This window comes from Danio rerio, chromosome 7 (genome assembly GCF_052040795.2).
Source record: "Danio rerio strain M-AB ecotype USA chromosome 7, GRCz13ab, whole genome shotgun sequence".
NCBI classification, from domain to species: domain Eukaryota; kingdom Metazoa; phylum Chordata; class Actinopteri; order Cypriniformes; family Danionidae; genus Danio; species Danio rerio.
In genome coordinates this window covers 7,785,135-7,803,117 of record NC_141027.1, presented here as the reverse complement: position 1 = coordinate 7,803,117, position 17,983 = coordinate 7,785,135, and the positions used below count along the sequence as shown (strand labels likewise).

General features: G+C 33.5%; 1 protein-coding gene across 1 annotated transcript; it reads left to right on the top strand.

Annotated features, from left to right (window-relative positions):
• The first annotated feature begins 10,983 nt into the window (after nt 1-10,983).
• Nucleotides 10,984-16,914, top strand: cxcl8b.1 (chemokine (C-X-C motif) ligand 8b, duplicate 1). Its single transcript, NM_001327985.1, has 4 exons — nt 10,984-11,113; nt 11,193-11,322; nt 13,981-14,049; nt 16,524-16,914. The coding sequence occupies exons 1-4, from the start codon at nt 11,044-11,046 to the stop codon at nt 16,609-16,611; spliced, it is 357 nt and encodes a 118-aa protein (NP_001314914.1). The 5' UTR covers nt 10,984-11,043; the 3' UTR covers nt 16,612-16,914.
• Nucleotides 16,915-17,983: the final 1,069 nt, after the last annotated feature.

Below are 17,983 nucleotides of genomic sequence, written 5' to 3'. Positions count from 1 at the left end.
TAAATAGTGATTATATTATATAAAAAGGTATTTTTCCACCTGGTGTTAAATGTTAGCAACATCTTAATAGAATTGATTTGGATCTACAATGTTATCCTCAATCTTCCGAACTCTGTTTGTCATCCTCATTTGCCGCAACTAGCCCTACTTCACCAGTATTCTCCGACCACATGGCTCCGTGTGAAGAACATTTAATAGAGAAATAGGAGAGGAGGCATCTTTATTGAGGCATGTTACATACACACCTTCTTTAAACAGACCCATGATCAGGAGAATGAGGGTATAGAAGAAGACGTTATGGTAACGTTAGATGAGTAAGCTAGCATTAACTAGGCAGCGGAGGCTAATGGCAGTGCAGCGTGGACATGATTCATCCAACACAATCTCACGGCAGTTCATAATTTTTTGATTTAGTGGCTAATTTGTATGAATTCGTACGATCTAATTCGTACAATTTAGTATGATTTGCTCATCACCAAATGATGGCTGGGTTTAGGGGTGGGGTTAGGAGCCACGCCTCCTTTTTAAAATCGTACAATTTCATACGACTGAACTTGTATGAATTCGTACGAATCAGCCACTAAACTGGCAAAACGTAAAACACTTACGTTCTCTCGTGAGATCAGGCTGGATTCATCATGTCAGAGAGACAGACAGAAAAAGGAAAGAGAGGGGGAGTGAGAGAGAGAGAAAGGCCCTGAAGAAGAGAGAGACCGCAGAGGAGAAGAGGTGTAGCTTGTGTGATTTCGGATACTTTTAGGTTTTTAATCAAGTTCTATGCTGTTTGCCAACTCTTCATCACGAGGAGAGGGAGAGAAGGAGAGAGACAGTAAATCATTAATAAGTGTGTGTATTATGAAAGACTCAGATTCATTGAACTGGATTGGAGAGGCACTGTGTGTTATATGTCATGCCAATAATATGCTTTATACGTTTGTAAAAGTTATAAATTAAAAATACCCTTAAAAAAAAAAATATATATATATATATATATATATATATATATATATATATATATATATATATATATATATATATATATATATATATATATATATATAACCAGTTGAAGTCAGAATTATTAGCTCCCCTGAATTATTAACGCCCCTGTTTGTTTATTTTTTTCCCAATTTCTGTTTAATGGAGGGAAGATTGTTTCTGCATATTTCTAAACATAATAGTTTTAAAAACTAAATATAATTTGACTAGATATTTTTCAAGACACTTCTATACAGCTTAAAGTAAGATTTAAAGGCTTAACTAGGTTAATTAGGTTAACTATGCAGGTTAGGGTAATTAGGCAAGTTATTGTATAATAATGGTTTGTTCTGTAGACTATCAGAAAAAAAAATTAGCTTAAAGGGGCTGATAATTTTTTCCCAAAAATGATGTTTGAAAAAATTCAAAACTGCTTTTATTCTAGCCAAAATAAAACAAATAAGACTTTCTCCAGAAGAAAAAATATTATCAAACATACTGTGAAAATTTCCTTGCTCTGTTAAAGATTATTTGGGAAATATTTAAAAAATAAAAAAAATTTAATAGGGAGCTAATAATTCTGACTTCAACTATATATATATATATATATATATATATATATATATATATATATATATATATATATATATATATATATATATATATATATTAGTACTATATTATATATATAGGCTAGTACTGTTTAGTTACAGTGAACTTGAACAGGTATACTAAAAAACATTCATTTTCACTAGTTTTATTAGTATTTTTTTTCAATGTTTTGAAAAATAAGTTAAATCTTTGTTGACTATAAATATTTATGTCCTATATATCATTTATTTAAATATGTGGGCAACAAATTATAGATTTATTTTATTTAAAAAATTATTATATTACCACTACCACTCACAAAGGCACACCAAAACTGGACTATAAAAGATTGGAGAAACGTTGCCTGGTCTGATGTGTCTTGATTTCTGCTGCGACATTCGGATGGTCGGGTCAGAATCAGCCGTCAACAACATGAAAGCATGGATCCATCCTGCCTTGTATCAACAGTTCAGGCTGGTGGTGGTGGTGTAATGGTGTGGGGGAGATTTTCTTTTGAGCTATCAATTGAGCATCAATGCCACAGCCTACCTGAGTATTGTTGCTGACCATGTCCATCCCTTTATGACCACAGTGTACCCAACTTATGGCTACTTCCAGCAGGATAACGCACCATGTCAAAGCGTGAATCATCTCAGACTGGTGTCTTGAACATGACAATAAGTTCACTGTACTCAAATGGCCTCCACAGTCACCAGATCTCAATCCAATAGAGCACCCCTTGGGATGTGGTGGAGATTCACATCATGGATGTGCAGCTGTCAAATCTGCAGCAACTGCGTGATGCTATCATATCAATATGGAGTAAAATCTCTGATTTCCAGTACCTTGTTGAATCTACGCCACAAAGGATTAAGGCAGTTCTGAAGGGAAAAGAGGTCCAATCTGGTACTGGGCTGGTGAGTGTATATTTTATGTTTCTTTTATTCTTGTTTATGTAAAGCACTTTGAATTATCATTGTGTATGAAATGTGCTATACAACCATGCCTTGTCTTACAGTAGTCTAAGGTAGTCATCAAATAGAGAAGAATGACTGACTGCACGTGTCTGTCTAATCTATCCTTTTAACTATCCTTTTCCTTACCATCTAATCTGGGTCTTATTATGTGGCCTTGTTAGAAGATTATCAGCGGTCATGTTTCAGTTATAAAGCACTATAATGTTTTATCTCGCGTATTAAAAAAGACAGTGGGATTCGTTTTAAAGAAGTTAATGATCTGAATTTCTTTTGTTTGCATGTTCATTTGTGAACACTGACGCAGAAGATTACTGGAGTTGCTGGCATGTTCAGTGGGAAGGTCGGGATCTGTGTTAGAATTTTTTTTCCCTGTCAATTTGTCAACATGGTTATCTGATGTTGACGTTACAATTAAAAGGAAAAATGTCAGCTTTTTTTGGCAGCACAGCTGAATCAGGATCCAACTTCCCAATTACTGGTTTTACAGCCATTCATTGCCAACATTGCTTGAGTAAATGCCTGAGAATGTCATCCATTGTCTTATGTTACCAATATGACACGATTTCTCAAAACAATGCAATTCTACAGAACTAACATTGGCCTTTGACATTTGACTTTTGCTGATCTACTCCTGCTGTTTCCTCGAGTCACCAGAGATTTCGCTACTTCTGTAGTAGTGCATCAGTGTTTTTCTTTAAATATAATGCAACACTTGCAACAGTACAAATGCGTGACTGATGTTTTGGCAAATGCAACAAATCGACTGGAAAAATAGATTGAAATCATTTGCATTTGAACTTGAACTATCATCTGTTATCGTTTCCGTAGATAAAGAATTTGCAGAATGATTTATGATAGTTTGTGCTGGAAAGTTTTATGCATTCACTTGTGAATTTCTCACTCATAATAATGTAAGGGTTGCATTAATTTTACTATTAAGTAATTAAGTAACAATTTAGGTCAACAAACCACTAACTAATACTATCAGCTATCGAACTATTACTATTAAATACACACATCCATTTCGTCAAGTCAAAATGCTAAAAGAAAATCCACAAATCAAATTCGTAAAGTCAAAATTCTTTACAAAAATACACAAATTCAATTTGTTAAGTCAAAATGCTATTTAAAAATACACAAATCAAATTCATAAATTCAAAACACAGTTCATAAATACACAAATCCAATTCGAAAATTTAAAATGCTATTAAAAATACAAAAATCAAAGTTGTTAATTTAAAACACGGTTCATAAATACACAAATCCAATTCGTAAGTTCAAAACATGGTTCGTAAATACACAAATTTAATTTGTGAATTCAAAACATGGTTGGTAAATACACAAATCCAATTCGTAAATTCAAAATGCTATTAAAAATACACAAATCAAATTCGTCATGTCAAAATGCTATTTAAAATACACAAATTCAATTCGTAAATTCAAAACGCTATTCAAAAATACACAAATCAAATTCATAAATTCAAAACACAGTTCGTAAATACACAAATCCAATTCGAAAATTCTAAATACTATTAAAAAATACACAAATCAAAGTTGTAAATTCAAAACATGGTTCATAAATACACAAATTCAATTTGTTAATTTAAAACATGGTTGGTAAATACACAAATCTAATTCGTAAATTTAAAAAACGCTATTTAAAAACACACAAGTACTATAAAACAAATACATAAATCAAAGTTATAAATTCAAAACACGGTTTGTATATAGACAAATCCAATTTGGAAATTCAAAGCACAGTTCGTAAATATACAAATTCAATTCGGATTTTTAAACATGGTTCGTAAATACACAAATTCAATAAGTAAATTCAAAAAAGCTATTCAAAAATACACAAATCTAATTCACAAATTCAAAAAAGCTATTCAAAAATACACGAATCCAATTCATAAATTCAAAAAACTATTAAAAAACACACAAATCCAATTTTTAAATTCCAAACATGGTTAGTAAATACACAAATCACATTCGTAAATTCAAAATGCTATTGAAAAATACACAAATTCAATTCGTATATTTAAAATGCTATTAAAAAAATACTCAAATCAAATTTGTAAATTCAAAACACGATTCGTAAATACACATCCAATTCGGAAATTCAAAACATGATTCGTAAATACACAAACCCAATACGTAATTTCAAAAATGCTTTTCAAAAATACATGTCCAATTCATAAATTCAAAATGCTATTAAAATAATACACAGATCAAATTTGTAAATTCAAAATGCTATTAAAAAATACACAAATCCAATTCGTATATTTAAAACGCTATTAAAAAATACTCTAATCAAATTTGTAAATTCAAAACACGATTCGTAAATACACAAATCCAATACATAAATTCAAAACATGATAAAAAAATACACAAATCCAATTCACAAATTCAAAATGCTACTTAAAAATACACTCATTTCAGTAGATAAAGGATTTGCAGAATGAGTTATGCTAGTTTGTACTGGCAAGTTGTATCCATTCACTTGTCAAAATTGTCCCTCATAACAATGTTGTAATGTTTGCATTAATTATACTATTAAGTAATTAAGTAACACTTAGGTTAACACATCATTAACTAACACTATCAGCTTAATAAACTATTAATAATATCATGCTTGCAACAGGATAAATGCCTGACTGGAGTTTTGACAAATACAACAAACTGGCTGGAATAGAAAGTTGAAGTCACTTGAACTTGAACTATCATCTGTCATCGTTTCAGTAGATAAAGAATTTGCCGAATGATTTATGCTAGTTTAAACTGGCAAGTTTTATGCATTTGCCAGTGAATTCATCCTTCAATGATCTAATGTTTACATTAATTATACGGTATTATTAAATGTTAGGTAACACTTTAGGTCACAAATGATGGTATCAACAAATGCTACAAGCTTAATAAACTACTAATAATAAATGGAGCCAGATCAGTCTCAAACTGAATACATTTACAGTGTATAACCAACACAATCTCACGGCAATTCGTAACTTTTTCATTTAGTGGCTAATTCGTATGAATTTACTGTGTACTTATGCTTGATAAAATACATGTATGTAGTTACATCTGTAGTTAACTTTCGTAATTACATTTGTAAATACACTGTTGACCATCCCTTACACCTTAACCCACCCTTAAACCTACCCATGCCACCAAACCTGTCCATAACCCAACCTCTATCCCAACTCAAGAGCACCACAAGTGTTCTCAAATACATTATAAACACAGTAAGTACATTGTATTTATTTTTGATGCAAGTACATAGTAGTTAAGGACACTTAATATAAAGTGGGACCGAATGTTTTTCTAAAACCCTCAAAAGAAAACTTGAACCATGTCCACTTATAGCTGTTCTTGGGATATTTAGTATTTTAGAGATGTTTAATAAATATGAAAGACAAGCCATGTTATTTGGTACGGTAATTGCAACACAATGTCACGACAATTCGTAACTTTTTCATTTAGTGGCTAATTCGTATGAATTCGTTCGATCTAATTTGTACAATTTAGTACGATTTGCTCATCCCCCAATGACGGTTGGGGTTAGGGGTGGGGTCAGGTGCCACCCCTCCTTTTTAAAATCGTACCATTTCGTACGACTGAACTCGTACGAATTCGTACGAATTAGCCACTAAACTGGCAAAATGTAAAATACTTACGTTTTCTCGTGAGATCAGGCTGGTATAACTCATACATTCACAACACAATTCACATTTACAAAATAAAAATTTGTAAGTTCAAAACGCAATTCATCGCCCAATCCACAAATCCAATTCGTAAATTCAAAAAGCTATTTAAAAATACACAAATCCAATTTATAAATACAAAACATGATTCAAAAATACACAAATCTAATTTATAAATACAAAACGCTATTTAAAAATACAAAAATCTAATTCAAAAATTCCAAACAGGACTCAGAAGTGAAGTTTTACAAGCTAATTTTGAGGGAAGCACATGATATAATTGATTGCAGCAGGTCTCTCATCTGTTATCATTAGTAAGCCAATCGGATCATTCCAAACTTGCTATAAATAGCCCGACTAACATTACTCACTCATCTTCGTTTTTTTGAAGAATCCCCCCATCCACCCGTGCTGAAAATACAGCATATGCCGGTAAGGTATGTTTTGATGCTGGTATGCTGGTCTTGCTGGTCTCAATGCTGGTTTTGCTGGTCTCAATGCAGGTCTTACTGGTTTTGCTGGTCTCAGTGCTGCTCCTGACTAGCATTGAGACCAGCAAAACCAGCACTGAGATCAGCAGGACCACCATTGAGACCTGCAAAACCAGCATTGAAACCAGCACAACCACCAATGAGACCAGCAAAACCAGCATTGAAACAAGCAAGACCAACATACCAGCATCAAAACATACCTTACCAGCATATACTGTTTTTTTCAGCAGGGACCCATCTCCTGCTTTCCTCCTTTACCCCCTCACTTGCTCATTGACCAGGTGGGAGCCCTGGGCTCTATTATCTCCAAGCTCAGGGTTCTCTCCCGGGACAGCATGCCAATTATGCTATTATTATCAAGCAATATTCAAGTGTGAACTCTTGAAATACACAAATCCAATTCGTAAATTTTAAACAGGATTCAAAAATACACAAATCCAATTTGTTAATTCAAAGCGCTTCTAAAAAAAGACAAATAAAATTTGTCCCCCCCACCCCACCTCTTTTTTTTTTTTTGCAAAGCCTTGGATCCAGAATAAGAAATACTTTGATGAAATTTTAATTGAATTCAAGACATTTTTTAAACTGTGGCTGGAAACTGAAATACTGTAAAAAAAAATAATAATAATAATAATAATAAAATAAAAAAACAGACAAAAGAAATAAAATGCTGTAAATATTAGAGAAACACATGTATATACCAATATACAGTCAAATCTACTGGCAGTATAGGACATAGCCACTATTGGCCTCCTCCATCAATGCTGGCACAGAACACAGACCTTCCACCGTTTTTAATGTTTGCAGACTGATTGCTGATTGAAGATTTGTGTGAAGGAGTGTCAAACCGGTGCTTCAGTGAATTCAAACTGATCTTGGTAGATTATAAGGGTTGGAATAGATTATTTCTGTTTGGTTACCATAGCTAAAACAATGAGGTTTGGATTGCAAGACCTGTCGTCTGCTCTTCTGGGATAGTGATCATGAAAATGAAGTGGAACCGTTTCTTTAACCAGGTCAAGCAAACAAGAAAAACTGTAAAAACGGTGGAAGGTCTGTGTTCTGTGCCAGCATGGATGGAGGAGGTCCATAAAGGCTATGTCCTATTCTGCCAGTAGATTTGACTGTATATTGGTTTACATGTGTTTTCTCTAATATTTACAGTATTTTATTTCTTTTGTCTGTTTTTGCCACAGTTTGAAAATGTCCTGAATTTAAAGCATTTCTTTTTCTGGATTCAATTCTTTGCAAAAAGGTAAATTTGACAGCCCAAATAGAAAGACAACAAATGGCATTGGCAATAGGCTACAATGGCAAGCAATGGAATTCTGTATTTTGTATTTTGTTGTCCGTTGTGTAATGATTGCCTGAAAGAGCTCATATACTTGTTAGCAAGTTGTGTTGTGTAAAGGTAAAACTAGCTTTTGTTGCATATTTTAAATGTTTTGACATGGTATGTGCGTTTTACGTGTAAAATGTGTCATTTTGACCATGAGTGCCGCTGTTTAGGCCTGTGTGTTAACTGTTTTGAAAATGTGGAGTTTCAGTTGACGAGTGCATCAAAGCAAACAAGAAAAACTGTAAAAATCCACAAATACAATTCGTCATTTCAAATTGCTATTTAAAAATGCACACAAATCTAATTAGTAATTTCAAAACGATTCATTAATACACAAATCCAATTGATTTGATGAAAGTTCTTTTGGTTTTCACTTGTGAATTCGCTAACTGAGTGTTGTATTTATGAATTGTGTTTTGAATTTACAAGTTGGATTTTGTAAATGTGAATTGTGCTGTGCACGTATGAATTTTATTTAATAAATGTATTATTTTTGAGACTAGGTCACACTGAAAAAAGTGTTGCGGAACTGTTGCAAACTATTTATTTGTGTTGAATTTAAACAAACAAATTAAATTTAATAATGTTCGACTTAATTTGTTGGTTTAAATTCAGCCCAAATAAATTGTTTACAACCACTTAACGTAAAAAAAAAAAAAAAAAAGGGTAAATCCAAGATATCATCTTTGAATAATTTTTTTCAGTGCAGTTGGAGTTTGCATGTTCTCCCTGTGTTGGCGAGGGTTTCCTCCAGGTGCTCCGGTTTCCCCTACAGTCCAAACACATGCGCTATAGGTGAATTGAATAAACTAAATTGTCAAAAGTGTATGTGTTTGAATGAAAATGTCTCCAAGCATTGGGTTTCAGCTGGAAGGTAAATTCAATGTGTAAAACATATGCTGTAGTTGGCGGTTCATTCCCCTGTGGCAACCCCTGATAAATAAGGGAGTAAGCCAAAGGAAAATGAATGAATGAATGATCAGATGGACTGAAAATGATCTTGAAATGAACTTCAGTCTTAAAATTGTTCAAAAGTTCAGTAAATAACACTAATAATATTCGATACTAACAAAATTTCCTGTCAGAACAGCAAGTAAAGCTTATGTAGTGTTCATTTGTGTACAATTAAACTAAAAAAACTTTTTTTTAAAAAACGTTAATTTATGTGCTTTTTGCTGCAACAAAATACAGAAGAAAAAAAAACAATTCAATACACTACAATATAATATAATACATATAAAATACAATATATATATATATATATATATATATATATATATATATATATATATATATAAAATAATAAATAAATAAAAAATAATAATAAAAAAAAACACTAATCTATGACAGAACAACCGAACAACAGACACGGAGGGACAAATGCACCTAAAAGCAAAATATAATTTAGCTGGTCAGGTTTATGCAAAACAAAAATGAAGCAATTATAAAGTAACGTTGTTGTATCACCAAAAAAAAATGCATTATCCTGACTACAGTGTTATTGTCAAATAATAGTTTGGTCACAAAATATTAAGAATATTATAGATTATGAATTGTGAGTATCAATTAAACTCAATCTTTAATTACTGTGTTATCAAAAGGGGTTATTGGTTAGCTTGTGTTTCTTTCAATGCATTAAGGCAGGGGTGTCAAACTCAATTTCTGGAGGGCCGAAGCCCTGCACAGTTTAGTTCCAACCCTGCTCCAACACACTTACCTGTAGGTTTCAAACAAGCCTGAATGACTCAATTAGTTTGATTAGGTGTGTTTAATTAGGGTTGGAACTAAACTGTGCAGAGCTGCGGCCCTTTTGGAACTGAGTTTGACACCTGTACATAAAGGTGTTCTAATATCTGTCCCCATGTTTTATCAAACATCCGCAATTTGTCATTATTGATAGATCTCAACCTCTCCAAAGCAAGCATGTTTACAATATCTCTACCCCACATACCAAATTTAGGTACAGATTCAGTTTTCCACATTCTCAAAATCACCCTTTTGGCAATTACCGTACCAAATAACATGGCTTGCCTTTCATATTTATTAAACATCTCTAAATTACTAAATATCCCAAGAACAGCTATAAGTGGACATGGTTCAAGTTTTCCTTTGAGGGTTTTAGAAAAACAGTCGGTCCCACTTTATATTAAGTATCCTTAACTACTATGTACTTACATCAAAAAATAAATACAATGTACTTACTGTGTTTATGATGTATTTGAGAACACTTGTGGTGCTTTTGAGTTGGGATAGAGGTTGGGTTATGGACAGGTTTGGTGGCATGGGTAGGTTTACGGGTGGGTTAAGGTGTAAGGGAAGGTCAACAGTGTATTTACAAATGTAATTACAAAAGTTAAATACAGATTTAATTACATACATGTATTTATCAAGCATAAGTACACAGTAAATACATGTATTTATGCAATAGGTACATTGTAACAAACTATTAATTCCTGTGTAAGTACATATTAGTTAAGGCCACTTAATATAAAGTGGGACCAAACATTCAAATATATTTTCCCAATATTCTTGTAATTTAGGACAAAACCATATTAAAAAAACTTTTATTGCTAAAAATAAAAATACAAATCTATCAGCCAGACGCCAGAATAGTAGGTGAAAACATGCATGAAAACATGCATATCAAACATGACACAGTTTAGAAATATTTATTCTTACACACTCACTCAATTTAGTTGCACTTTAAAAAATCTCTAACTGGCAACAAAACTGTCAATGTTGCTTCATTTTTATTGTGAAATGTCTTTAACATATTAAGCATTGAAAGTGAGTATTAGAGTGAGGGTTCCTTGGAAGAGAGGTTTAGTCGGAAATCTGGATTGCGCAATAAACTCTGTCACGTTGTGTGGGAGTTTAAGTGTTTAAAAGGGAGAGTCAACCTCTGTTAGACACACACTCCACACACACTCCACACACACCGGCTTCAATCTGCACCAGAACTCTTCAAGATGATGAAGTTGAGCGTTTCAGCCTTCATGCTTCTGATCTGCACGACTGCACTGCTGTGCGCCAATGAGGGTAAGCAGATACTAACATTGACTTTCTGATCAATACTTCAGGTTTATCTTATTCTAAATCTCTCTCTCTGTCACTGCAGGTGAAGCTCTACCTCCACCGCAGCGCTGTCAGTGCATTAAAACTCATTCAAAACCACCAATTCCTAAACGACAAGTACTCGGACTGAAGGTGACTCCTGCTGGATCACACTGCAGAAACGAGGAGATCATGTAAGTGTTAACAATGCAAATATTTACAAACTAACACAACATGTGCAGTAAACAGCTTTTATCATTGCATTTAAATAAAAAATAACAAGGTAGATAAATGCTTGGATGCTTTTAAATGTTTCAAAAGCATGCGTCCTTTGAATGAAATTTGACTGGTACACTCCAAAAAAAAATAAAAAATTGGTAGCACTTTACAATAACAGTGCATGAATAATGATTTGTTCATTTGTAACCTAAACATTATGAAATAAAGAGGAGTTATTGCATGAGCTAATCATGAACTAGCTTTAACTACAACTTGAGTTCATGTGTGAATAACAGTTACCTTATGTACTTGTTAGTACATGATTGTTATGAACTCATAACATGTTAATGTATAACTATGTCATGACTTTACTTAGAGGGGCACATCATCATTAACTCCTCCTAAACTACTCATGAACTCCTTATGCACGTCCGACTAGTGGGTTTACACTGAATAACAACAGAAAGGTGGTTAATCAGTATCAACGTGAACAGTTTAAACACAGGAGTTCATGAGTGAGGACGAGTTAATGGTGATGTGCCCCTCCAAGTCAAGTCATGACTAGACCCACACGGAATCTGCGCGCGCAGATTTTTTGCCCATTATTAATTCTGTTTATTTACTTGAGTAAATGTGTAAATCTGAATTTATTCAGTTTTTATTCAGTAATTTATTACATTTTATATAATATATTAAGGTTTTAGTTATGATACTTAGCTGGATACTCCAAAAATAATTCCGCAGAAATCCGCAGATTTTTACCAAAATTCTCCGCAGAAATAGCAAGAAACGTTGGCAGATTCCGTCTGGCCCTGCGCATGACATATTTATATATTGATAAATCTTGAGGTCATGTTGCTTACATTTAGCTTAAGCTTATTAAGCTTAATATGTTAATTAACAACATGTGCTAACAAGTAATTAGGGTAGTTGCTATTGACACTCATGCGACTCATGTTGTAGTTAAAGTTAGTTCATGATTAGCGCATGCATTGATTCATCATTAGTTTATAATAAAGTAACGTTGTTTACACATTAATACATCATTATTTGTGTACTGTTATTTGGAAAGTGTGAACAAAGCATTATTTTGCTGCTTGTTTAAACTACTTGAGATTGTTTTGAGGGGGCAACATAATTGCTTGATGTTCAATCCACTTAAATTAGTTAAGTTAACTTAATTGATTTGAGTTTGGACAACTTGAACTCAGCATTTTACAATGTACACTCAAAAAACTGTTTGCTGTTTGTTTAAACTGTTTAAAATGAGCTGAAACAACACAATTCTTCTTTTTTGGGGGGACAGCTTAATAGTGTAATGTTCAGTCCACTTAAATGAGTGAAGTTAACTTATTTGATTTGAGTTGGGACAACCTGAACCCAGCATTTCCACAAAGTACACTCGAAAACTGTTTGCAGTTTGTTAAAAATATTTAAAAAGAGCTGAAACAACACAATTCTTGAGGGTTTTTTTGGGACACCTCAATTGTTTATTGTTCAGTGCACTTAAATGAGTAAAGTTAACTTATTTGATTTGAGTTGGGACAACCTGAACCCAGCATTTCTACAAAGTACACTAATAAAACTGTTTGCAGTTTGTTCAAACTATTTAAAATGAGCTGAAACAACACAATTCTTGAGGGTTTTTGAGAGGACAACTAAATAGTTTATTGTTCAAGCCACCTAAATTAGTTAAATTAACTTATTTGATTTGAGTTGGGACAACCTGAACTTGGCATTTTTACAATGTACACTCGAAAAAAATGTTTGCTGTTTGTTCAAACTATTTAAAATGAGCTGAAACAACACAATTCCTGGGTTTTTTGGGGGGGACAACTTAATAGTTTATTGTTCAGTCCACTTAAATTTGTAAAAACTTCTAAGCTAACTTAATTCCTTCCCTTAATTCCCTCAATTGTGTGAAACATTTATTCACAGTTTAGTTTATGAATTGTCGAATATGTGATGCTACATGAGTGCTTCACCTCTATTAATTAAGCTGTGTTGTACTATGATGTTGAAGGCTTGATTCTGATTAGCTGCTGAACACTATTATTTTTATGTAAACGCACAGATAAAGTAGTTCCGGCAGGTTTTGACCACATTACAGCTCTATTTGAGTTATTGATTTGAGTTATTTCACAGTTACAACAGTCAAAAACCACATTAAAAACACAACAGGAGGCTACTCACGCTACTCACAGGAGCAGTTTGAGCACAAAAACCTGACAAATGTCTGAAATACAACATTTGAACAGTAGTTCAGCTCTAGTATAAAAGAAATAGCTGACTAAAGTTAATTATTAGAAAATAATGCACATTTTTCTAGTAATTCGCCCGTCTGTTGTCCTTATCACCTTAATGTTCATCAAAGTAGATGTTTAGAGATTTTCACAGAAAAAAAGTCTTGCTTTGTACTATCGAGCTTTATTTATCTGCTTGGACATTCTGCTGTAAATGCATTTTTGCATTTCATGCAAGAAACAAAGTCATCGTGATTTAGCAAGACGTGAGGGAGTAAATGACTGTACCTGCACATTTAATGATGAAATCAGTGTGACTTTTTGACCTTTTGGTGCAATGATGAGTGTCATTCTGTCGATTTTAAAGAGTTTTACATCTGTTTTCAACAGCGCCACACTTAAGAAAGGACAGATTTGTCTCAATCCTACCGAGACGTGGGTGATTTCCCTCAAGGAAAAGTAAGTTCTTGTTTAAATTTAGTTTTTTTTTTTTTTTTTTTTGAATTTCCAGCATGAAATCAGCAAATTACAACATTAACTTTGAATTATTACTCAACAACACAAAACTAATAGACACTTCCCTCCTCACAACACGTAACTAAACGTGCAACATGCAATAAAAGCTATACTTTCCATGTTAAAATGAGTTTTTGTCATAACCGTCTGCGACGGGGATTCACAAAGTGTCCATTTTCACAACTTTGCAGCAAAACAGCATAAACTAAAACTAATTCATGTGCTTTATTCAGTGTTAAATGCCACCAATGTGAGCTTAAATATCATTTTACATGACATTTATTGCCATACTGAAAGCAGCAGCAGATAGTTCACCTCAGATCTTGACAATAAAATAACTAAAATAAATGAAATTCTGAGCTGTGACAACAGTCATCACTGAAAATCCCCATTAATAATGTTAAACAGTTTTAATAGGTATTAATCAGACTAAAAGTCTTTATTATTTCATTGGGAGTGCAGTGGCTGGTATTTAAATGTGTCTGTCGCACTGCATTTATTTCACACGGCCAAATGGCTTGTCGCTGGAATCCTGTTGTGCCCCTTGTTGCTCGCAAATGTGATAAGTCGACTTCATATCAATAAACAAACGTAAATAAATAAATGAAATAAAAAATAAGAAAAATCAATAATTACATATTTATCTAAATTTATAAGTGTTTAAATTTAAGGATCAGGAAAGTTAGCTATGAGCAGACCCATACGGAATCTGCGTGCACAGAATTCCGCTGATTTTTCCCCGTGTAAATGCATGTAAACTTATATTTATTTAGTTTTTAGGTTAATTTCAGTAATATTATTGACAAATATTAGCATGTTCATATGATTTATTTACAACACAGTTTGTAAAGTAATATTTTCTATTTCTGTTGTCGTTCAGTAGGGACATTATACGAGAGACTTGCTTTGTTTACCAAATAAACTGGATCTAATTGGATTTGCATTGTAAGCGTTAAATAAATATAAACAGGTCTTATTTTTTATTTGATACATGCAGTTATGATTCTCCGCATTCTGCATAAATCTGCAGATTTTTTATAAAATTCTGCGCTGAAATAGCAACAAAATGTCCGCAGATTCTGTCTGCCCCTAGCTATGAGATGATCTTAAAAAGGGGGCAACTTGTCAAAGTTTTTTAAACAACCAGAAAGTGAACGTTTTTACTTAATGCAAGCAAACACTTATATTAGCCATAAATACAAATATTAAAGTATGCAGTTGAAGATAAAGTTGTTTAAAAATTATATGCATTTAAACATAAGTTATTAGCTTTCCTGTTAAATTGTATTAATTTTGATTTAAATATTTCCTCTAATTTTATTTCACATTATTTCCTGTCATTTTGTTCTTAATCAAAACATTAATCTAATAAAGGTCAGTATATGTGAATGAAAAAAAGGAAATTTCACAGGACGGCTACTTTAAAAGTTATATGAATACACAATTAAAACTTATTTTACTATATATATATATATATATATATATATATATATATATATATATATATATATATATATATATATTAAGTTATGCAAATTTTAACAGGTGTAATTTGCAACACTAGTTATTTTTTCATCTTAAATAATCAATAAGCAACACAAACTTATGATTTATTACTGTGACTTAAACTGTATTTAAAGGGGCAGTTCACCCAAAAATGAACATATCTCATCAGTTACTCTCACTCAGGTGACTGTAAACTTTTATGAGTTTCTGTCTTCTGTTGAACACAAATAAGATAATCTGAAGAATGCTGGAGGAACAGACATTGACATCCATAGCAGGAAAAAAAAAACACTGAAAATCAATCACTGGAAATCAATAGGCTCCATTTTAATGATCTAGGCTCATGGTGCAAAAGCATTAAGAGATGCATGCTTTCCCTTAAAGAGAATGAGGCACTGTTTATTTATTATTTTATCTGTTTGCATGATTTAAATGTGCAATATGCACACAGACTTTTAATTTCAGCCAGCCATTCAGCCTCAGTGCTTCCAATGAAGTCTTTCCATTATAAAATAGCCACGTTTAAGGTCTGATTTCTTTAAAAATCAGTGATCCTCACTGCCTGATAGATATATGATATAAAGTGGGTCTCAGACCAGCAAGAAGCACTGCATTAATATCCATTTCCCCTCCGCCATGTGTTTATAATATGACAGTGTATTTTGTTCCAGCATTTTCAATGGAGTTTCTGCGCTCGCCTGCTGATCTTTCACCTCATTTTACACTTGAACAACTAAATGAATGCTTAAGTCTATTTAACTGAATGTATTCATCAAAACATCGATGCTGGAAGAAGAACATAATGAAACTCAGAATAATCACATTAAGCTGTGCATTTACCCCATTGACTGTAATGTTGTTTAACGTTTGGTTCGATCTTCAGACATTAATTTGTGTTTCTCCCTCTTCAGGTTTGCAGCATCAGCTACTAAATTAGCAGCAACAGCAGCACCAGCACAGACAACAACAACATTTTCAACAATAATGACCACGAATTAAAATGACCATTCACCGAGCAGCTGGGGAAACTGCATTACTGTGATTATATTTTATCATCTCTGGGTGGTAAATGAAGAATTGAATGTGAAAGCAACCTGCATCGTAGCTTGCGAATGGACTGTTATCACTGTGACTTTACCTGACCTTAACAATATACTGTATATTATTAACTATATTTATTTTTATTGTTCCACTGAATTGTCCTTTCATCATGTGTTCCTTTATATTTACATTGGTTTTATATTATGACATCTGCTTGTATGATTAATAAAATAATAACAATAAAAAATCATATTAATACACTGTCACTGTTGGTATTTATTGCATGCACAGTGCATCCGGAAAGTATTGATAGCGCTCCACTTTTTCCACATTAGTTTATGTTACAGCCCTATTCCAAAATGGATTAAATTCATTTGTTTCAACATTCTACACACAATCCCCCATAATGACAATGTGAAATAAGAGTTTTTGAAATTGTTGCAAATTTATTTAAAATAAAAACCTGAGAAATCACATGTACATCAGTATTGACAGCCTTTGCTGTGAAGCTGTAAATTGAGCTCAGGTATATTTTGTTTCCACTGATCATTCTTGAGATGTTTCAGCAGCTTCATTGGAGTCCACCTGTGGTCAATTCAGTTGATGGACATGATTTGAAAAGGCAGACACCTGTCTATATAAGCTCCCAGGGTTGACAGTGCATGTCAAAGCACAAACCAAGCATGAGGACAAAGGAATTGTCTGTAGACCTCCGAGACAGGATTGTCTGGAGGCACAAGGCTGGGGAAGGTTACAGAAACATTTCTGCTGGTCTGAAAGCTCCACTGAGCACAGCGGCCTCCATCATCTGTAAGTTGAAGATGATTGGAACCACCAGGACTCTTCCTAGAGCTGGCCGGCAATCTAAGCTGAGTGATCGGGGTAGAAGAGCGTTAGTCAGGGAGGTGATCAATAACCCGATGGTCACTCTGTCTGAGCTCCAGCGTTCTTCTGTGGAGAGAAGACAACCTTTGAGAAGGACAACCATCTGTGCAGCAATCCACCAATCAGGCCTGTATGGTAGAGTGGGCGGACGGAAGCCTCTCCCCACCTGGAATTTCGCAAAAGGCATCTGAAGGACTCTCAGACTATAAGAAACTAAATTCTCTACTCTGATGAGACTAAAACTGAACTCTTTGGAGTGAATGCCAGACGTTACATTTGGAGGAAACCAGGCACCGCTCATCACCAGGCTAATACCATCCCTACAGTGAAGCATGGTGGTGGCAGCATCATGCTGTGGGGATGTTTTTAAGCAACAGGAACTGGAAGACTAGTCAAGATAGAGGGAAAGATGAATGCAGCAATGTACAGAGACATCCTGAATGAA

What these genes read in the sequence shown, in the direction of transcription:
- cxcl8b.1 (NM_001327985.1), top strand. Translation starts at nt 11,044, where the DNA reads ATGATGAAGTTGAGCGTTTCAGCCTTCATGCTTCTGATCTGCACGACT. An exon ending in ACTGCTGTGCGCCAATGAGG is followed by an intron (nt 11,114 to 11,192) that starts GTAAGCAGATAC and finishes CTGTCACTGCAG; the next exon opens with GTGAAGCTCTACCTCCACCG. An exon ending in GTGATTTCCCTCAAGGAAAA is followed by an intron (nt 14,050 to 16,523) that starts GTAAGTTCTTGT and finishes CTCCCTCTTCAG; the next exon opens with GTTTGCAGCATCAGCTACTA.